Source organism: Microtus oregoni, unplaced genomic scaffold (genome assembly GCF_018167655.1).
Source record: "Microtus oregoni isolate MIOR12 unplaced genomic scaffold, Mior012 000029F_ref0000214, whole genome shotgun sequence".
NCBI lineage: Eukaryota > Metazoa > Chordata > Mammalia > Rodentia > Cricetidae > Microtus > Microtus oregoni.
The window spans coordinates 3,677,140-3,696,883 of NW_024543088.1; the positions used below are offsets into that span (position 1 = coordinate 3,677,140).

General features: G+C 55.3%; 1 protein-coding gene across 2 annotated transcripts; it reads right to left on the reverse strand.

Annotated features, from left to right (window-relative positions):
• Window positions 1-1,195: 1,195 nt before the first annotated feature.
• Window positions 1,196-19,596, reverse strand: Znf316 (zinc finger protein 316). Of its 2 annotated transcripts, none has more exons than XM_041677981.1 (7): window positions 19,303-19,596; window positions 14,608-14,774; window positions 13,890-14,254; window positions 13,647-13,738; window positions 12,957-13,083; window positions 12,458-12,571; window positions 1,196-6,081 (listed from the first exon to the last, which is right to left on the reverse strand). In XM_041677981.1, the coding sequence occupies exons 3-7, from the start codon at window positions 14,224-14,226 to the stop codon at window positions 3,746-3,748; spliced, it is 3,006 nt and encodes a 1,001-aa protein (XP_041533915.1). In that variant the 5' UTR covers window positions 14,227-14,254; window positions 14,608-14,774; window positions 19,303-19,596; the 3' UTR covers window positions 1,196-3,745. The 2 variants fall into 2 exon arrangements, with proteins under 2 accessions (XP_041533915.1, XP_041533916.1); XM_041677982.1 differs by lacking the exon at window positions 19,303-19,596 and adding an exon at window positions 18,973-19,265.
• Window positions 19,597-19,744: the final 148 nt, after the last annotated feature.

Below are 19,744 nucleotides of genomic sequence, written 5' to 3' on the forward strand. Positions count from 1 at the left end.
TGCAAGGGTTACAGAGCAGCTGAAGCAGTTTAGGAAAGAGTAACAGACGGGCACTGGAGAGCACCTGAATTGGAGTCTAGCAAAGCCTTTCCCTTCTATACAACCTTTTAGAGAAACAGTCAAGGTTCTGGAAAAACAGCTCAGTTGATAAAGTGTTTGCCATGCAAACATGAATCTGTTTGTTCCCCAAGCTGGGGAGACAGGAGGACCCCTGGGGTTCACTAGCCTGCCAGCAAATTGGAGAGCTTTAGTGAAAGACCCTGTCTCAAAAAAATAGGTGGAAAGTAACTGGAGCTACCTACCATCAGCCTCAAGCCTGCATGCACATGCCTGCACACATTTTCATATACATACAAAATTTCTAAATTTTTATGTTTGAATAATGTATACAGGAGCCCTCAGAGGTCAGAAGAGAGGTCAGATCTTCTAAAACCAGAGTTACACCTGACCGTGAGTCATACGGGTGCTGGGAACCGAATCTGGTTCCTCTGGAAGAGTGACCAGTGCTCTTAACTACCGAGCTGTCTGTCTAGCCACACAAATTAAAAACAAAAGAAAAAACCAAGAGACACATGTTCTAATTGTAACAGGTGAAATGAAAAACGTGTGGGATGGGGAAAGTAGAAAGGAATGTGGATGAAGCAAATTCAGCATAAGTTGTCTGTCGCTTTTGTGTGTGTGTGGGGGGGTGCTCAGTGCGCCACATACGTTCCCTGTGTCTGCAGAGCCAGGAGTTGAAGACAGTTGTAAGCTGCCATGTGGGTGCTGGAATGGGACCCAGGTCCTTTGGAAGAGCAGCCAGTGCTCTTAACTGCTGAGCCATCTCTTTGACCTCCTGTTGTTTAGACTACAACACACTCTGGAACTTAGAACCTGAGATCTTCCTCCACTGCCTCCCAAGTGTTAGGATACAGGCATTATGTGTCACCATGCACAACTGTACTCGGTACGCTTTGAGGTGGGGAAAAAAACAAGCTGCTGAACGGTATCTAAAGTATGTTTTTGTCCTGAACTGTTTCCATATAGACATGTGCGTATGAACAGGAGCCCAGGTATTGGATGGGATGAGTCTTGTTAGGGACATGAAGATAAACTTGATATTTTCATACTGTTGGAGGTTTCACAATTCATATATAACTTAAAATCTGGAGAGAAATAATGAACAAGGAAGATAAAACTTTGATATAACTAAAAATCTAAAACCACTTTATTACATAAACAGAAAATTAAGAGGGGGGAGGAAAGAGAGCGAGAGCAGAGTCTAAATAGGTAAAATAGAGATAAAGTAAAAAAAAAAAAAGGCTGAGAAAACAGGGACGTGAGAAAGATAAAAACAGGTAGGCAGAGGAGAGAATGCCCAGACATGATGATCCTCCAACTGTCACCTTTGGTTGGTCACATTTCACAGGTAATAAAGACTTTGAGGCAGTTGTTGGATTGGGGATTCCTTACCCCACAACAAAAGAACTCCAGCTGCACATCAATGGTAAGCTTTATCAAAGAATTGCTTGGCCTTTCTCAGTAGGCTAAGATCTGAGTGGTCATCCATCCTTATGTCTTCTCCATCCTTACATCTACCTCCTAAAATCCGGGGTATTTTTTGTTTGTTTGTTTGAGGTAGTCTCCCCAAATGCTGACATGACAGGCATGCTCTGCCATGCCTGGTTTGTGGGGTTCTGGGGATGAAAAGCTGAATGCTGGGCAAGCACTGTACCCACTGGGCTACATCCCCTGCCCAACTGCTTGTTTTAATGGAGATACTGGTTTCCTTTATTCTGAAGCCTCAAATCACATCTGCATATTCTCAAACCCATTGGGAAAAAATCCTATCACAGAGACCGAATAAGAAAAAGCCAGGTTAAAGGGAGTTGTCTGGGAACTCCTGGGGATGGCCATGCCTTTGTGGCTTTGGAGTAGATAAACAGCACAGTACTGGAACCCCTGAGGAAAGGCCAAAGCATGGGGCTGCACTCTGAGAAAGATCAGGCCCTCTCTTTAAACTCGGGTTAGCTGAATGAATCCCCGTCATGTCCCATGTGTGGCAGTGTGAGGTATCCCAGGAAGGAGGGGTTGACACAGGCCAAATCCATGATGTGCCAGGTGCTTCTAGAAGGGGAAAACAAGTCAGAAAAGAGATGGACACGATGGAACCAAGGTGGGGCAAAAGCAGAGTCCAGTCCCAAAGCTTGTTTCTTCATCTTTATTAAAGCTAGGTCCTCCTGCCCACAGCAGAGGGGCAGAGTGGAAACCGCTGGGGAATAAGAGGAATGGTTTTGGTGCCCCGCCAGTGCACCCTGCCCTGGCTTTTTCTGAAGTTCATGTCCCAGAAGACATGGGAAGAGCATAAAAAAATGGGACAGAGAGACCACTGCTGAGCAATCAGGACCCATGCCTTCCCACTTCACGTCACCTGGCCAGGCTACCTTCTGACCCTCACCACCCCAGCTCCTCCCACCCATGGACTACCCACCCAGCACCTAGCAGCCTGCACGTTAGCTCTTGGGCTCCAAGGGCGTGTCTACACTACAACAAAGGATCTAGGTCTAAAAGGGAACGCAGTTGGGTGGAAATCTCTCTTCTTTAGCCCCCAGTCACACTGGCCCAGAATTCATGGAGGGTGGGAGGGGCTTGTGTGTGCTACATCTTAGACGCCAGCAGTCCAGGCTGGAGAGTTAGCTATCCACTGTGCAAGAGCCTTGCATAGTAAGTTGTGAGCTCAGGTCCACATGATACCTTAGGTGGACAACCACTGTGCAAACCACCAATCACTCTGTAAGCATGGACCCACCCACGGCAGGAACGCTACCTGCTTCTAGTGTACGGTGATTACAGCAGAGTTAAGAGTCTTGCAGAGGATAAAGGGCCCTTATTATAAGCTGAGGGTAAGTTTCCAGAACCCATCCCAGTGCTGTGAAAGGCTGAGCACAGGGCTCCGCAGCTACCTGCTCCGGCGGAGGGCGCTGCTAGGGAACTCGTCTGGAGACCAGGTCTGTACGAGCCCACACCAGGCACTCCAAAGATGTCCATGTGTGCCGCTTGCAGCCACTCTATAGAGCACCAACAAGCTTGGAGGGGATTCCACTACCAAAACGCACCTTGTAGCCAGTGTTCGATGGGGTTGGAGTAAGGATTCTCAAATAAGGCTTCCAACTCCCTGGGGACCTAGCCAACATCCGCAACCTGATTACGCATTTGGTATCTTGCTTTTTCAACACCTCCCCAGTTTTCAGGCCATACAAAGATGGAAACAAATACCCAGTCGATAGAACAAAAGCTTCCCCTGTTCACATCTCCATCCCCCCAAAACCTAGTGAGGCTCCTGCCTGCCATGAACCATGTTCTTAAAACTTACTGGACACACCCGAGTGACCGGAAGACGGTCCCTGAAACTCCTAAGGAGACTGAGAAGAAGCCAAACCCTCCAAGAAACCCGGATGCAGCTGGATGACCTCTCTCACCCTCTCCCAATGATAGGGCTTCCTCATCACTCCTCAGAAAGCCTAGTGACAGACTCCTAAGCCACTGACCCTACGGGCCACCTGAATCTGAATCCGTGATGAACGAATTGGCTTTGCCCACTAACTCTGCAGCACAGATCCAGGGATGGGCGCTCTTGACCAGGGTGGCAGCCTGTGCGCACCCAAGCGAGATCTGAAGCTCGGGGCGTTAGGGCCCAAGAGCACCCAAGATTGGGAATCCTCAGCCCGCCTCGAGAGCGGGAGGGCTCCGCGCGCTTCGACCAGCCTCACAAGACGCTCTCCTCAAAGGCACCCGAGGGCCCAGCGAACGCGGCAGGATCGGAGCCGAAGCTGGTTCCGCCGGCGAACTCGAGCAGCGTTCCTGACCCGGTGCCCGAGCCCGGGGGCGGTGGGGGCGGCGGCGTCTTGGCAGGCGCCTGGGCCTTGGCGGCGGTGTTCTGCATCTGTGTGCCCGCCTGCCCGCGGTGCGTCTTCATGTGCGTGAGCAGATGCGAGCTCTGTGAGAAGCGCCGGCCGCAGTTGGCACACGCGTAGGGCCGCTCCCCCGTGTGCGTGCGCTGATGCGTCACGAGCACCGATCGCTGGGAGAAACGCTTGCCACACTCGGGGCAGGGAAAGGGCCGCTCGCCCGTGTGGCCGCGTCGGTGCTTGGCGAGGTTGGAGCGCTGCGCGAAGCCTCGGCCGCAGTCGGCGCAGCGGAACGGCTTCTCGCCCGTGTGCGTGCGCCGGTGCCGCTTGAAGTCCGAGCTGTGGCCGAAGCCCTTGCCGCAGTCAGGGCAGCGGTGCGGCTTCTCCTCGGCGTGCGCCCACTGGTGCCGGGTCAGCGCCGCGCTCTGCCCGAAGCGTCGGCCGCACTCGCCGCACGCGTAGGGCCGCTCGCCCGTGTGCGCGCGCCCGTGCGCGGTGAGATGCGCGCGCCGGCTGAAGCCCGCCCCGCACACGCCGCACACGAACGGCTTCTCGCCCGTGTGCCCGCGCACGTGCGCCGCCAGGTGCGAGCCGCGTGCGAAGCGAGCGCCGCACTCCGGGCACGGGAATGGCCGCTCGCCCGTGTGCGTGCGCCGGTGGCGCGCCAGGTGCGAGCCGTACACGAAGCTTTTGCCGCAGTCGGCGCAGCGGTGCGGCCGCTCGCCCGCATGGTAGCGCTGGTGCTTGGCTAGCGCCGCGCGCCGCCCGAACGTCTTGCCGCAGTCGGAGCAGATCCACGGGCTTTCCTCCTCTGCCATCGCGGCGGGCGCGGGCTCCGCCAGCAGCGACCCCACGGTGGGCGCGAACGCTCGCAAGCCACCATCCGTCCCGACTCCGGGGCCCGTGCTACGGAACGGGTCACAAGCCAGCCCCGCACCCTCCAGGGACAGCGGGGGGCCCAGGGAGCGGGAGAGATGACGCCCGTCGACCTGCAGCCGTTCGGAGAACTCGGGGAACCCCAGTATGGGGAAGCTGCCTGGATGCAGCCAAGACTTGGGGTGCATGGGAAAATGGAAGCCGAGCGGGTGCGAGGAAGGCCCTTCGCCCCCACTCAGGCCGTTGCCCATCTCACGGAACGGCCTGTCTGGCTCAGGGTCCTTCTTGCTGTCGGGGACCGTCGCCTCTGCCGCCGCAGCTACCACCTCCTCGTCCTCTCTGGCTTCAGCCTCTGTGTCTCCGTCTGCCACATCAGTCCCGGGCTCTTTGGTCTCCTCGGGCCTGGCCTCCAGTTCTTCTGGCTCCGCTGTGGCTACAGCTGCTATTGCCATCTCTATCTCGTGGGGAGCCATCCCCGCACCCTCGCCACTGCCGGGTTCCGTGCAGCCGCCGCGCCGGTGCCGCTGGAAGTCAGCGCGCAGGCGGAAGGCCTGGCCGCAGTCCGGGCAGCAGTGAGGACGATCGGCGGTGTGCACAGCCTGGTGGCGAGCGAGCGCTGAGCTCTGGCTGAAGCTACGGCCGCAGTGTAAGCACGGGTAGGGCCTCTCGCCCGTGTGCGTACGTTGGTGGGTTACCAAGTAGGAGCGCCGCCCGAAGCCCGCGCCGCAGAAGGCGCAGCGGTAGGGCCGCTCGCCCGTGTGGATGCGCCGGTGCGTGACCAGGTGCGACTTGTAGACGAAGCGCTTGCCACAGTCCGGGCACGGGAAGGGCTTCTCGCCGGTATGAGTGCGCTGGTGGATGGCCAGGTGCGAACGGTACACAAAGCCCTTGCCACACTCCTCGCAGCCGAAGGGCTTAACCGCCGCATGGTAACGCTGGTGCTTGGCCAGGCGCGAACGGTGAAGGAACACTTTACCGCACACGTCGCAAGTGGTCTCCGGACATCCGATGGGGACAGCTGCTGCGGGAAATGTCCAGGGCGCCAGAAAATTCTCCCCAGGCTCCCGGCCAGACAGGAAATGTTTAGCTTCAACCTCCTCAGCCAGGATACCGAGGCTGCCTGGGCTGGGTCCCCAACCGTCTGGAGTCTGAACGGAATCTGAATCGTCGGGACCCCAAGTCCCAGGCACGTCCCCCACACCATAGGCAGCAGACCACAGCCCTGGGGGCTCGTTCTCCTCCTCTGCCATTTCAGCAAGGAAGTCCTCATCGTCTTCCTCCTCATGGTCCTCTATGTCATCGTTCCAGAACCAGGCTCCTGAAGGTGAAGAGACAAGAGGGTGAGGGCACAGGAGCTTGGCAAGAAAACTGGAATAAACAAAAGAGACCTGCTTCAGTCAAGTCAGAGGTGGTGCATGCAATAGCTAGTACTGGCCAACTCCAAGGCAGGAAAGCCGCTGGCCTCCCCTCCCCCAGTGAGGAGGCCTAACATGCACACCTGGCCAGGAGAGCCAGGGTCTCTCTAGGGCTTGTCACTCTGTGGAGGACGGGAGCCTGCAAAGTGGGTGTTTTATCAGCAGATAAACTTGTGCAGAGTGAAACCTGGGGCACTGCAGTCCCCAGACACCCAGCATGGCACATCCAGCCATGTCTCTGCCAGGAGGACCCGCCTCTGTGGAACTTACTCCTCAGTAAGTCCCCTCTCCTTGCCTTTACCAGTGGCCAGGGGTTCTCTTCCACTCTAGACAGCAGAATCAGGAACTGCTAGCCGCGGAAGAGCCTCTGGGCTCTCACCTTAACGAGGCCCTGGGAGCTGTGTATTTGGGGTCTTGAGTTCCTCCCCCTGCTGTGGGGTCACCCCAGGCAGGCTTCACTTTCTGAGCTCTGCATTTGAGAAACCCCAGGGCACCTGAGATTGTGTGTACTGTGAGCACTCCTGGAACTTTCTGCCACGGGCCCCTCCACTGAGATACACCCCTGGCTCATTCTTCTGCCCTCCTGGGGATGGTGTGGGCTCTAGAATCAAGTCTGTAGGGCTGCCCTGTTCAGGAAGTGAGCCTGTAGACAGAGCCACCACGATACACCCAGGAGACCAGGGACACCGCCTGCACCACAGTGTCCGGGTGTTAGAGCACCTCAGCTCCCATCCACTTGATTCTGAGGGCAAAGTTCTGGGCCAGAAAGTCTCAAAAACCAGGGCTGGCTTCACATGTCAAGTCTCGCCCTCCATCAGCCCAAGTTCTGTATACTAGTGTCATTCACTGGGGAAGACAGCATAGTGCCACATCCATGAAGCAGAGAAAATGGTGAGGGCCTAACTACAGATGTGAATACACAGGCTGTTCATATGAAAGAACAAGAAAACGGGGCACTTTATTTTTGCTTAGTCTGTAACACTAAATCGCCCACTATTCTAGTAATATATAATTTAGACGTTTTAGATGGAAAATTTCTTAAGCTGAGTTTACCTCTAGCTGCCAACGTGGCCACCAGAGGGACAAGAAGTGACGGAGGCCCTGTTGCTTGCTGGCTGGCTGCCCTTCTTTGTTCAGCCAGAACTTTCCAAACCTGGGGTGGCAGGAGCAGCCCTGGGGCAGAGAGAAGCTGGCTGACAAAGACATCCCCAGGGCTCTGGTGAGAGGCTTGTGTAGTTTTTAACTAGAGCCCAAGGAAATCAGGGGAAGCTGATGGTAGGGGACGGATACGACCCCCTGGACTCCAGGACTCTCCAGGAGCTTCAGAGTCTGGGAACAGCAGGGACAGCTGCTGTTGTGAGGAGTCCACTACGTGAAAAAGGCCTGGGGATCTCACTACTGCCTCTGGAGCTGGCATGGCTGCTGCTCAGTGATGTGAGGGAGGCCACCGGTGATGCAGGGTGAAGCCCCACCCCTAGCCCTGGAGAAGTCAGCTGGCTCCACCCCATGTGAGACCTCAGGAAGCTGCTGAGCTTCTAGGGGAGAACCCTAAAGGAGACCAGCTTTAGTTCCTCATTCCTGGATTCAAGGTGTTTGCTCAAAGTTTACAGGTATAACCATGCAGTGTGCCATCTGGAGGAACAGCCTTTACACAGAGCCAAAGTCTGTCAGCCTCAGGTGAGGATCCAGAGGCCTGCTGTGAGAATTGACACTCAAACCCAGAGGGTGTGGTATGTTCTACACAGCTAGAAGGAAGTGGGGAGGGCAGCAGTCAAACAGGTGGCCCTGAGGGTCACACCCAGACCCCTGGGGAGTGAAGTAGGGATGGGGGCTCCTTGCACCCAATGTTTGCCCAGAGATCCGACCACGGGTGAGGGTGATTAGGCCTCCAGGAAGAGGCAGGGCTCAGAGTCTACTGTCTAGACAAGTCACACAGCATTGCCACAAGGACATCTTTACAGCCCACGTCCTGAGCTAGAGACACCCGGACTCTGGTGAAGGTTTCGGGAAAGATAAGAGGGCCAGGGCAGGAAGCTGAAACCCTTGGGATTGCGGGCTGTCACAGCTTCCCCCATTTCTGCAAACATCACTCTCTCTCTCTCTCATGGTGGCTGTCAGTGTGAGTATTACAGATTTGTCCCTTTGAAGCATAACGCTGGGGATTTATAAGCTCAAAACTAGCTTGTTCCACTGCGATCCACCCCAGGGGATCTCCCATGGCTTAAGTCCCCAATTTGTTGGATTCCCCCCAGAACTGCACAGGCCAAGCTGGGCCCTTGACCCAGCTCCTTTACTCCAGGGACCCTGCACAGGACCATCCCCTCCAAGGCTAAGGCTGGGGAGTGGGGATGGAGGGGGGAAGCTGGCTGTCTTAGAGGCAGCCTGTCAGCAGTTACAGAAAACCAGGGATCCTGACAAGGCATGGCAGGCACAGGGGTCCCCAATCAAGGTGCCATTTTCTTTCCATTGACAACCAGGTCTGAGGTCCCCGAGTAATACCTGTACCTGTCTTCATGCTCCCCCCAAATCTCCACCTAGACCCAGAAACTGAAGATGAGCTCAGGCAGAGTTCCTTCCTGTATTGGTGACAGTCCCCAAGGGAGGAGGCATACCAAAAGGATGCCCAAGTCTATGGATATGGGCAGCCTCACTGAGGGTTGCCAGGAAGGTGTCTGAACTGCAGCCTGGGAAGGGAGCCAGCTTCTACACTGGCGTCTGCCCTCTGTGCAGTGCTGGCCACGCTGACGTGTCTAGAAGCAGGCGGCCTTTCTCCTAGGATGGGCTCTGGGCTGCCCCTTGTTGCTGGTGAGTGGCCTCTAAGAGACCAACGCTTTGGCCTTGATGTCCTCATGAGTAATGTATGGATTCAGCACCAAGGCCCAAGTATTAAGAGGACCCAAGGCCTGCCTTTGTCACGGGGATTTGGGAGGAGTAAGCATTCCCTCACCCCATCAGAGCCTCCAGCACTTGGATACCTGTCAGCCCCTTTGTCCCAGATGCTAAGAAGCCAGCCTCTCTGCCAGACATTCCCTTACTTCTTCCCTTCTACCTGCACTAAGCCCAGTAACCTAAAAACGACAGGGCTTAGCGCCTTGTGCCTGGCTAGGACCAGAGGACTCTACTATCCAGGTTTCCTCCAGGGCATGGCTAAGTGAAACTCCAAGAGACCCTCTACGGTTCCTAGTTGTTCACAGCTGTGCGTCAGACTCTGCCTGCTGGGGGTGTCCATGCCCTGCTCCTGGCTTAGAGCCCTTTCCCCTTGCCACTCTCCCTTGCCTGTGCTCATCTATGCTACTAGATAACTGGTACTTGCTGTGTCTGCCCAGATGGATCCCAGCTGTCCGCAGGTTGGCAGTGTGCACTTTGAGATCAGTCTTCCTTAGGAAGGATCACATCTGGGGCTCCAGACCCACTGGCTGTGCTCACTTGCTGGTTATTGGAGTCTGACTGCCTCTTAAACTACATCACCATCTGTTAAACATCAATGTGTAAGCTGGTTCAGTCCTCAGTGGTGTGTTTCTTCCTATCCTTCCCTTTCAGAAACAGGGCTGGGTAGACACTTGCCACATAAGTACAGTCACCTGAGTTCACTTCCCAGCACCCACGTGAAAAGCCTGGTGCAGTAGTGCATGCTTGGGTGGACTCCTGGGGCTCGCTGGCCAGCCAGCCTAACCATCAAGCCCCAGATTCCAGTGCGAAACCAAAGCCTCAACAAGGGGACCGCTCCCATGTTGACCTCCGGCCTCCACGCACGCCTGTATACGCATACCAAGAAAGGAAAAGGGGTAGAGGCCTCAGCAGAGGGAGTGGGGATGGCCCCACAGGACCGGGTACTGCTCTGGGCAGCACAGCCTCTGGAGGCTGCTGAAAGGACAATTGCTAGGGGAGGATCTGTCCCAGAGCCAAGGGCCAGGCGATCACAGACACGGGGAGCCAGAGCAGTGGCCCTCAGGGCATGCCTTCTCCAGCTGGATTCTCTGCTCGGGTGCAGACTGGAGGCAGGAAACAGGGTTAAGCCAGGGGCAGGGGTCTCTCTAGGACCATATGGGATGGAAGCTGGGTCAGGAGGGTGAGCTGGTTCAGACACTGCTGAAGTGAAGATTAGAAATTGGTGGCCAGGGTTGCTAGGATACAGAGTGCAAGAGGGCAAGTGGGACTCAGTATCACACAGAAGATGGCAACACCTGAGTGAAGAATGTGCCTGGGAGCCCACACATCGTGTCCAGCTGAGCTCACAAGGGGCAGAGGAGGGCAAATTAGAGCCTTGTCTAACAAGGCTGATTTAGAAGTCCAGATGGCCAGTCTTGGGACAGTTAGAATCTGTCCTGCCAGACTCGGCCGCTCTCAGGGCCCAGGTGGCACTGCTGGACAGAGACGAATGAAAGGCCAGGCAGGGTGAGAAGGGAGGCAGACACTCAGCCGCTGGCTGTCCTCAGAAGACCCGAGAGCTGCCCTGTGCCAGTGCCTCTCCCAGATCCCACCATCTGCATCCCCTGTGGGCAGTCATGTGACACATCAAAGACATGACCTGGGGATAGCTCAGTGAGTAACGTGTTTGCAAGTATGACAACCTGAGTTCAAATCCCTAGAGCCAGTGGAAAGCCAGACACTGTAGCACGAGTCTAACCCAGGCATCCTATGAGGGACAGGAGACCCCCCTCCCCACAAAGCTCCCAGGTCACTAGTGGGACCTATGTAGTGTTGGGAAATAAAGGCACCCTCTCTCAGACAAGGCAGATGCTGAGGACTGACCTCTGACCTCACACATAAAGGGTTTTGTTATGCTTGAGACAGGGTCTCCCTATGTAGCCCTGCCTAGCATCAAACTGAGATTCACCTGCCTTTGCTTCCTGAGCACTGGGCTTAAGATAAAACGTTTTAAAAGATGTTCATGGGTCCTGTACTGACTGTCTGCAGATGGGGCCAGGCTGAGGAACATCTCAGGCCTACAGCCTCAACACCATGGCTTGTCACAGAAGGCACAGAGCCACTGGCCCAGTTAACTAGTCCTCTCAAGGAGCGTTCAAGCCCCATCCAGGTGCACAGCCACATGTCACCTGTCATCTGGTGTCACCTGCACTAAAAAGGACCCTTCGAGAGAATGGCACACGACGGCGCATCTTGAACCTACACTCGAGGGTGGCCACTGTTGGCCTGTGCCCTGCTCTCTCTAAGCGGTTTCTCTGAATGTGTCTATGAATGGACCACACCTCCCACTTGGTCCTCAAGCAACTCTACCTACTTCTGGGCCTCGTGGGAAAGGCTAAGGAGTCCTCGCTGCCCCTCACTGAGCTACTGATGGCGCACAGGCATGTTACCAGAGTAAGGTTTTCCTCTTCTCATTTTAATATACATCTATGATAACTGCAAATTAGTTCAATGTCCCACCCTGGGCTAACAACACCCCAGCTTCAAGAGGGACACCCCCAGGCAAGGGCCTCCATCACTCACAGACCCCACGGCACATTCAGGAATCCAGCATGCTCAGGCCGGAATCTGTGGATTTAGTTCACACTCTGTTCTCCATATGAATAAAGTGGGGCTCAGAGTTGAATGGGCAGAGCCTGAGCCAGTGTGAGGCACCCAGAGAAGTCCACATGTCAATGCCTTCTATCCATATCACCTCAGAACTCTCCCGGAGGCTTGAAAGTGCTCACCCAGATCAGAATCTGAACGTCTGAGTTAAATCCCCAACTCACACATACAGAAACCAAACCAAAGTGGCCGCACACTCACTGGAGGGGCAGAGATGGGCAGATCCCCGGAGCTCACTAGCCAGCAAGCTCACTCGATTGGGGAGCTTCAGACAGCAGTGACACCCTGTCTCTAAAAACAAGCTGGACGGCTATGGAGGAAGTGGAGGGACTGAAGGGCACCATATGAAGAAATGGCCAAATGGGTGGGGCAGTCAGAAAATTGGTGAGTCTGCACGTGGAAAGCCACACCGACAGTCTGGCAGGTGTCCATGCCAGCTTGCCGACTCCCCTCACTTATAGAAAAACAAAACTGAAAGACTTCACAGATTCCAAGATGAGAACAACAACAAAGCCACTTAAGATTCTTTCTCTAAGGACAAACTGGCCCTTAGACCTCAGTGAAGCTGAGGACTTGAGGTGATAGCAGGGGCCATCACACAGTGTCCTCCTGTCTCCTCACAGCCACCCACACCCATGAGCACCGGCAGCATCAGGGAGGCAGAGGGCTTGCCTTGGTAAAGGCTCAAGTCTGACACAGCCTGAGCAATCCTGCCAGTAGAATCCCCTCAAGACTCTCACTTACCTGTGTAGACACCAGTGACAATGTCTCCCTCCTCGGGATGGGGGCTGTCTGGGACCCAAGGTTCATCTCCTTGTTCGAGGTGGAAGATCAGATCCGGCTTGGGAATTGGGTATCCTACCCAGGAGAGGGAAAGATGGTCGCTGTCCCAATGGAGTCCAGACTATCCCTGTCCACACCCAAATCTTTTGCTTTTTACCCTTCGAGGACCAGCCCTTCCCATCTCTGCTCTGAGAGATCCTACGATCCACCCTGGAAGCCCTGCTTTCCACACCCACACCAGTAGGATACCCACACTTTCTCCTCCCACCTAAAGGCTTCTGGGGCTTGTGCAGCTAAGAGGCCAGAGTGGACCACCAGCTTCATAGCATGTCTCCACCTGGTTTGGACCTCCGAACCCAGAGGCCAGAATGGGCTGACTGCTCCAAAACCAACAAGTGCGCTCTTCGACAGCTGGGCCCCCACAGATCTCACCGCAGACTGCCTCGGGGTCCTTCCTTACCCAAGGAGACCAGGATCCCATAGTTCTCCTGCATTACTTCCCGGTAGAGGTCTCTCTGGTCCACATCCAGCCTCTCCCACTCCTCCAAAGTGAAGTACATAGCCACATCTTCAAAAGTCACCAGCCCCTGAAGCACATAGAGCCCCAGGAGAGAGGATGAGGGAACGCTCTCTCTCCGACACCCCCAAGAGATAAGAAAACATAGTGGGGACATGGCCCAGCACCCCATTATTGATGGGACAACAGTCTCTCAGGCCTCTCACCCTGTGACAGGGACCCATTTCCTACCCATCAAACTCAGAGGGCAGGCCCCTCTTACCATGGCCCCTCCTGTGTCACACAGACTAGTCCTGGCAAATACCTTGGCTATATTGACAGGTTAGTGATGGACGGGTGGTACCAACTAAACTGAGTGTGGGTACTGATGTCTGACCCAATAGCAGGAAAACAGACCCCAGGAGGGGACAGTCATTCTAGAAGACTCCAACCTGACTTGGGAGTGGGCTGGGGACAGCCACGCCCAGTACAGTTGAGTGGGAGGTAGCCAGAGTACTCAGAACAACGTAATGGCCTGGGAAGGGCCAGAGACCTGGGAGAACAGAACTGTATAAACCCGGGTCCTGGAAACGAAAGCCTTGTCCTCACTCAAGAGCCACAAGACCATGGCCGATCAGTGTATACGCAGTTCACCTGAGTCAGGAAATGCTCATCATCCTCCTCTTCCTCCTCTTCCTCTGGATCTTCATTCTGAATAGCAGGTGAGACCTGGGAGGCCTGCAGGGCTGAGAGGAAGATTGTTTAGGGCCGGTGGCGCCTCGCAGGCAAGCAGGGTGGTACTCCCGGCTACTCCCATACTTTAGGCCCAGGTCCAGTCCCACCCTCATGACCCCAGCCTCTTCCTTCCCCCAGCAGCGGTGGGATCCTTGTTCCTACCTTTCCCTTGAAGGACTGGCGACTTGACATCACCACCGTTGCTTAGCTGCTCCTGGGTCCCCAAGCTCAGCCTCTGCTCCTTTGCCAGCCCCTCCTCCACACTGTCGGCACCAGCAGCGTCCTCTGAGTTAGCCTCCACCTCCACCTCCTGGAACTGTGTGGCCACTTCCTCCTCTTCCACTACTACCTCTTCTGCTTTTTCCTCCCCCTGTGCCTCCTCTCTCCCCTTCTCCTCCTCATCCCCATCCTCGTCAGGGTCAGCATCGCATTTTGACCCATCTTCTGCAGGCTCCAGCTGGGTAGCTCGGGAGTCTGGAGTAGTGTGAAGGGCGGCCATCAGCCCTAGGAGAGAGCCTCTGTGTGGCCTGAAACACAGAGACACTTTGCAGGGGAGGCCGCCAGGGCTGAGGGAGGACCATGGTCTGTCTGTTATCTCAGGCTGTGCAACTGGCACGTGATTTATCCAGAAAGCCCACCCAAAGGGCTCCTCCCCACAATCCTCTGTGACATGGCTTCTGTTCCCTCACAAGCAGCCATGTGTCTTGTGTGAGCTGCAACCTGTTCTTGGGTAAGTCACCCATTACCGCAACCCATCTATCCTCAAGGAGAAGCACGGAGCGCAGTCAGCAGAGCCCCAGGGATCCATGTGTACGGATGGAAGAGCGTAACTTACAAGGGGCAGCCTGTCCCACATAGAAAGCAAGAACGAGCAGCTTACCCAGCCCTCAGCACACATGAGCCAGGTCAGGCCGAGGCGCTGTCAGACCACAGGCACCTGTGCAGCTGCGGGAGGCAGGTGGGGTGCAGGATGGAAGAGTGTCTTGCTTCGTCTTGTCAGGGGAAAGGAGAGAGTGCCCAGCAGTCAGCAAACTCTCAGGCCCCTTCCTGGGAGTCAAACGAGAGACAGGGCCATGAGCAGGGGTCATTCTGCTGCCTATCTTTACCTGACTCCAGGGTGTTGTGAAAATCTCAGCCAGTTGGGAAGGTAGAGTCCCGCTCATCACTAAGTCAGCACAGGTGACGTGCAAGGTGACACTCCTTCAAGTTCAAGGAGAAGAGAATAAGAATGGCTGAAATGTCATCACCTTGGAGACTCACAGGGTCCTACTACCCCAGCGATGTCACTGACTCAGTCCAGCTTCACCTGGCCTGACGCCTAGAGCCATGGGCCTAAGGGGACAGCCCCAAGGGTCCTACAGCCACTAATCCAGTCCATGTCTACAGAGAACCAGTCCAGTGAATCTCAAACGCTGGGCAGTTATGTTTCTCTTAATTATATTTTATTTATTTGTGGAGTGGGGGTGCATGTCATGTCAAACGTGTGGAGGGTGGAGGACACCTTGCAGGAGTCAGTTTCTCTCCTTCCTCCCCACTGGGTCTCAGGGATCAGACTAGATCATCGGGCTTGGCAGCAAGTACTGTTAGCTGTTGAGTAGCAGTAGGTCCACTGTGGTTTTCAAGAATTCATTCCTATGACCTTTCACCATCATGACACTCCATACCTGCCCTGTTAGTATCTCAGACCTGAATGGGACCATCTTCAAAAGTAGGGCAGGCCACCCCAGAATGCTAAGTTCCAGAAAGATCCAGAAATGCCAGGCCACACCAGACACTGGAGCCACCTCAGAGGACAGCACTGCCTCGGGATGCTGGTAAAGATGCCCAGGGCCATGAGAAGTCACTGTGCCTGGTATTCCCATGGACACACCTGAGCGGCTGGCTCCGACCAGGCTCACCTATACCCCATCCCCTTTCTGTTCAGACATCTGCTTCCAAACCTATGCTCTGGAGGTTGCAAGATGGCTCAGCAGTTAGGAGCACTGGCTGCTCTTCCAGAGGGCATAAGTTTAATTCCCAGAATCCACATGGTAGCTCACAATCATCTGTAACTCCAATTCCAGGGGATCCTATGCCCTTTCTGCCCTCTGTAGGCACCAGACATACAAGTAGTACATAATGCATACAAGGAGGCAAAACACTTATACACATAAAAAATTTAATTAAAATCTATACTTTGGGAGGTAACACCTGCTTTGCATGAAAACCTGAGTTCGCTCCCCTGAATGTCAAAGGTGGGCCTGATGGTACACGCCTATAATGCCAGCACTATGAAGACAGAGACACTCGCTGGCCAGCCAGTGTGGCCCACACAGCAACTGAGGACACCTAGCATTGACTTCTGGCCTCCACACACATTCACGCACACCTGTACACACATAAACAGGGACACACTCCATACACTAAGAAAGCAAACAGAAATGAGCAGACAAAAAGTCAAAACAAAATAAAAAGAATCCCGTACATTAGCAGCTAGAACTCTCTGAGCGTCCCTGCCCGTGCCAATCCCCCCAGTCCAAGGGCTGGGACTCCTGACATCCAGAAGTCCCCTCTGCTGTGACTGTCTATTCCCCCAGCACTGCATCAAAGACTGAAGTCACAAAACTAGACCTAAGAGGACCACCATAGCCCTCCAGGGCTCTTTAGGGTTGGAAGTTGCCTGAAGGGTAAGAACACACACGCCTTGGGCCGTCCTGGCCAGCACCCAGGGGCACTGAGAACACTCAGGGAGAGATTTCCCAACCACCACCCACCACAGACCTAGAGAAGGCCTTTGCTTACTCAAGCCTAAGGCTGTAGATCAAGCTGAACCCAGACACCCACAGAACTAACTCCCAACTGGTCACCACCTTGGCAGCAACTGCAGACTTCCGCAAGCCAGACTATTGTCTGTAAGGACCCAGGAAAAGAAAGCTGGAGCTGTGGAGGAAATTCAGTTAGTCAAAGTGCTTGGCCACACAAGCGTGAGAACCTGAGTTCAATCCTCCAGCAGCTGGAGGGGAAAAGAGGGGGGAAAATGCCAAGCACAGCACTGTCTATCTGTAAACCCATGCCTGGCAGTGCTGGCCAGACAATGGGAATTGGGAAGCCCCAGGTTCAGAGAGACATTGCCTCAAATATGGTGGACAGGGCCTAAAGCAGAGACCTGAGGCCGACCTCTGTCACCTACACTCACACTGTGTATATGCATGTGCGTGCACAGATGCTCACACAAAACTGTACAGACACTATTCACAAAGAAGAGGAGGAGGAGGCAACCCATCGTGGCTACCTCTCTTCCCAGGCAGCATCCACGTTTTCTTTACTAAAGATGATATAGAGTCCCCATTTTCTTCCCCCTGGGTCCCCATGCCAGACCCACAGCAGTCACGCCAGACCTTACTGAAGACAGGGCCCGAAGATCATAGTCAATGACCCACATATCGGTTTGTTTTGTTTTTTAAATCAGAGGCAGGGCTCAGCTGTCACTCCACAGCAGGCCAACCACAGACCGAGGGAAGGATACATCAAACTAAAATCCACCCCAGAAGCAGTGGCGAGTCTCTGCCTCCAAAGAGGACAGTGGGTAATATCAAATTCGTGCACTAGCCCAATGATGGTTATTGTTATGCACTTGACAGGATCTGGAATCACAGATGAGAAGCCTCTGGGGTATCTGTGGGGGAGTTTCTAGGTCAGGTTGATCACAGTGGGAAGATCCTCTCTGAATGATACCATCCCCGGAGCTGGGGTTGTGGACTGAATAAAAGAAGCAAGGGAGCTGAGTACCAACATTTTTCCCCCGTATGCTTCTTGACTGTGGATACAATGTGACCAGCTACCTCAAGCAATGGTCTGTGCCTTTAAACTGTGAGCCTAGCAAAAGCTTCCTCTCTTAAACTGCTTGTCAGGTCAGGGCAAGGAGAAAGAAACCATTAAAAGCCTCCAAGGTTGCTGGGTGGTGGTGGTGCACGCTTTTAATCCCAGCACTAGGGAGGTAGAGGCAGCTGGATCTCTGTGAGTTCGAGTCCAGCCTGGTCTAGAGTTCTAGGGCAGCCAGGGCTACACAGAGAAACCTTGTCTCAAACCCTCCCAAATGAGCCCCCCCCCCCCCCCCCCCCAAGAATCCTGTAAGGTTAGCAGTTCACAGGAAGAAAGAGCAGAAGTCAAGAAAAGCCTGACGCTTCAGGCACTCTGACCTAGGCCTATTCCTAACAAAAGTTCTGAAAACCAGTCTGACCAGGGGTAGGTCAGTTCACAGGCCTACAACTCGGGCCCAGGGGGCTCCCCACCTCCCCTGATATTCCCACCCCCACCCACCCCCAGCCAATCAGTCCCCAGAGAGCTTTTCTCCTCACCTCCCCTTGACCTCCCACCCAAGATCAGAATGCAAGAGACAAGTTCAAGGCTTTGTCATGCAAAAACCCTGCTTCACTCCAACCCCTCTTTCCCGGAGCGTTAGAGGACTCAGAGCCTTAGTGGACTTAGCAGACACAAAAAGGGGCGGAGCCCTGTCCATAAGAAGGGGGTTTGCAAACACAAGTGGTAAAGTTTGAAAAGTCCGGATCTCCAAAAAAGTTCCAAATCCAGGGGAACCCACGCGAAGGCGCATGTCTGTGTGTGCTCGTGCATATGCATGCACACTTGTATCCAGTTACCTTCATTGCAGCTCAGTGCCCCCCACTTCAAAGCCCTTCAGGACTTTTTTGTCCAGGTTGTCTTCCCTGTTCTCTACAATCCTCACCTTCTGCCGTGTTTCCGGAGCCCTGACTCTCCAGGGTTACTCCTGGAGGCCATCCGAGATCCCCAGATCAAGCTCCTCAACCAGACCAGCTAGCCTCCCCGCAAGACCGGCCAGTAGCCACTGAACCAAAACAAAGTGCTAATGCCACCCACTGAAGCTGAGTAGGTGAGCTGATCCTCGCTGGTACCTGCACCTCCTCTTTCCCTCCTGTGTCCACATGAGGCACCCTCAAATCCAACAACCCGCGGGATGAGTTGCCCCACCCACCTCGGGGGCAACAGACTTAGCAGATAGGCACCCAGTCAGTCTCTATCTGCAGGCGAAGCTGACTGTCACAAAGCCGGCTTTAGGACGCCAACACAGAGTGCTTCCCTCCTCTACTTCCCTATAGGGGGTTACCTAGGATTCGTCTCAAGCCCGGGTAGGAGTGCTGACAGCCCTTCTCGGAAGGTGTCTCTCCGGGGGTTGGAGGCGGCCCCCGCCCAGCTCCCGCCCCTGAACTGGAGGAGGCGGCGCTCGCACCTTCCAAAGGTGCAGCGCCAGTCGTCTCCGGTCCGCCCCCTCCCACGCTGGAGTGAATGCTCCCTCGGGGTGGGGGGCGAGTCAAGCCATCCGTGATGTGACGCGGAGGCCCAGGCCGGTACGGGGGTACCTAGGGGCCTGGAAGATCCAGCTCTTGCAGCTGCAGTTCCGACCCATCCAAAGACAGGCCCGGGAGCCCCGCGATCGCCCCATGACCACTCGAGGCCTCCAGCGCCCGGGCATCCAGGACGGCTAGGCTCGCCGCTGCCACCGCCCCCAGCGCGCGCGTCCCGCCCGCGCGCACCTGCCGCGTCCGCGCGCCCCACTCACCGCGCGCGCGCCCGAGGCCCGGCCAAGCCGGAGCGAGACACGGACTCGGGGGCGGGGGCTGTGACCACCGGGGACCCCCCCGCACTACACAAAGTGACGGCCGCGAGCTGCGCGACAGCGAAGGAGGCGGCGGCGCGTGGGTACCGGAAGTGCCGCCCGCCGGCCCCGCCTTGTCCGCGCCCACGGGGGGGCACTTCCGGTCATGGGGCATCACCACGGAGTTCTGAGTGCAGGTAGTGAGACTGCCGCGACGACCCTCCTGTGCGTGGAGGATGCTCGTGGCTACTCATGGTGAGCATCGCTGGACTCCCTGCTCCTCTCCGCTGCAAGAGACCCCTGCCCACCCTTGGAGATGTCCACGACGTCAAGCCCCAGCGAGCATCCTTTCTTTCCAGACCACGGCCTACGTCCTCGGCGGTGCGTGTCAGGACGTGTCCGGACC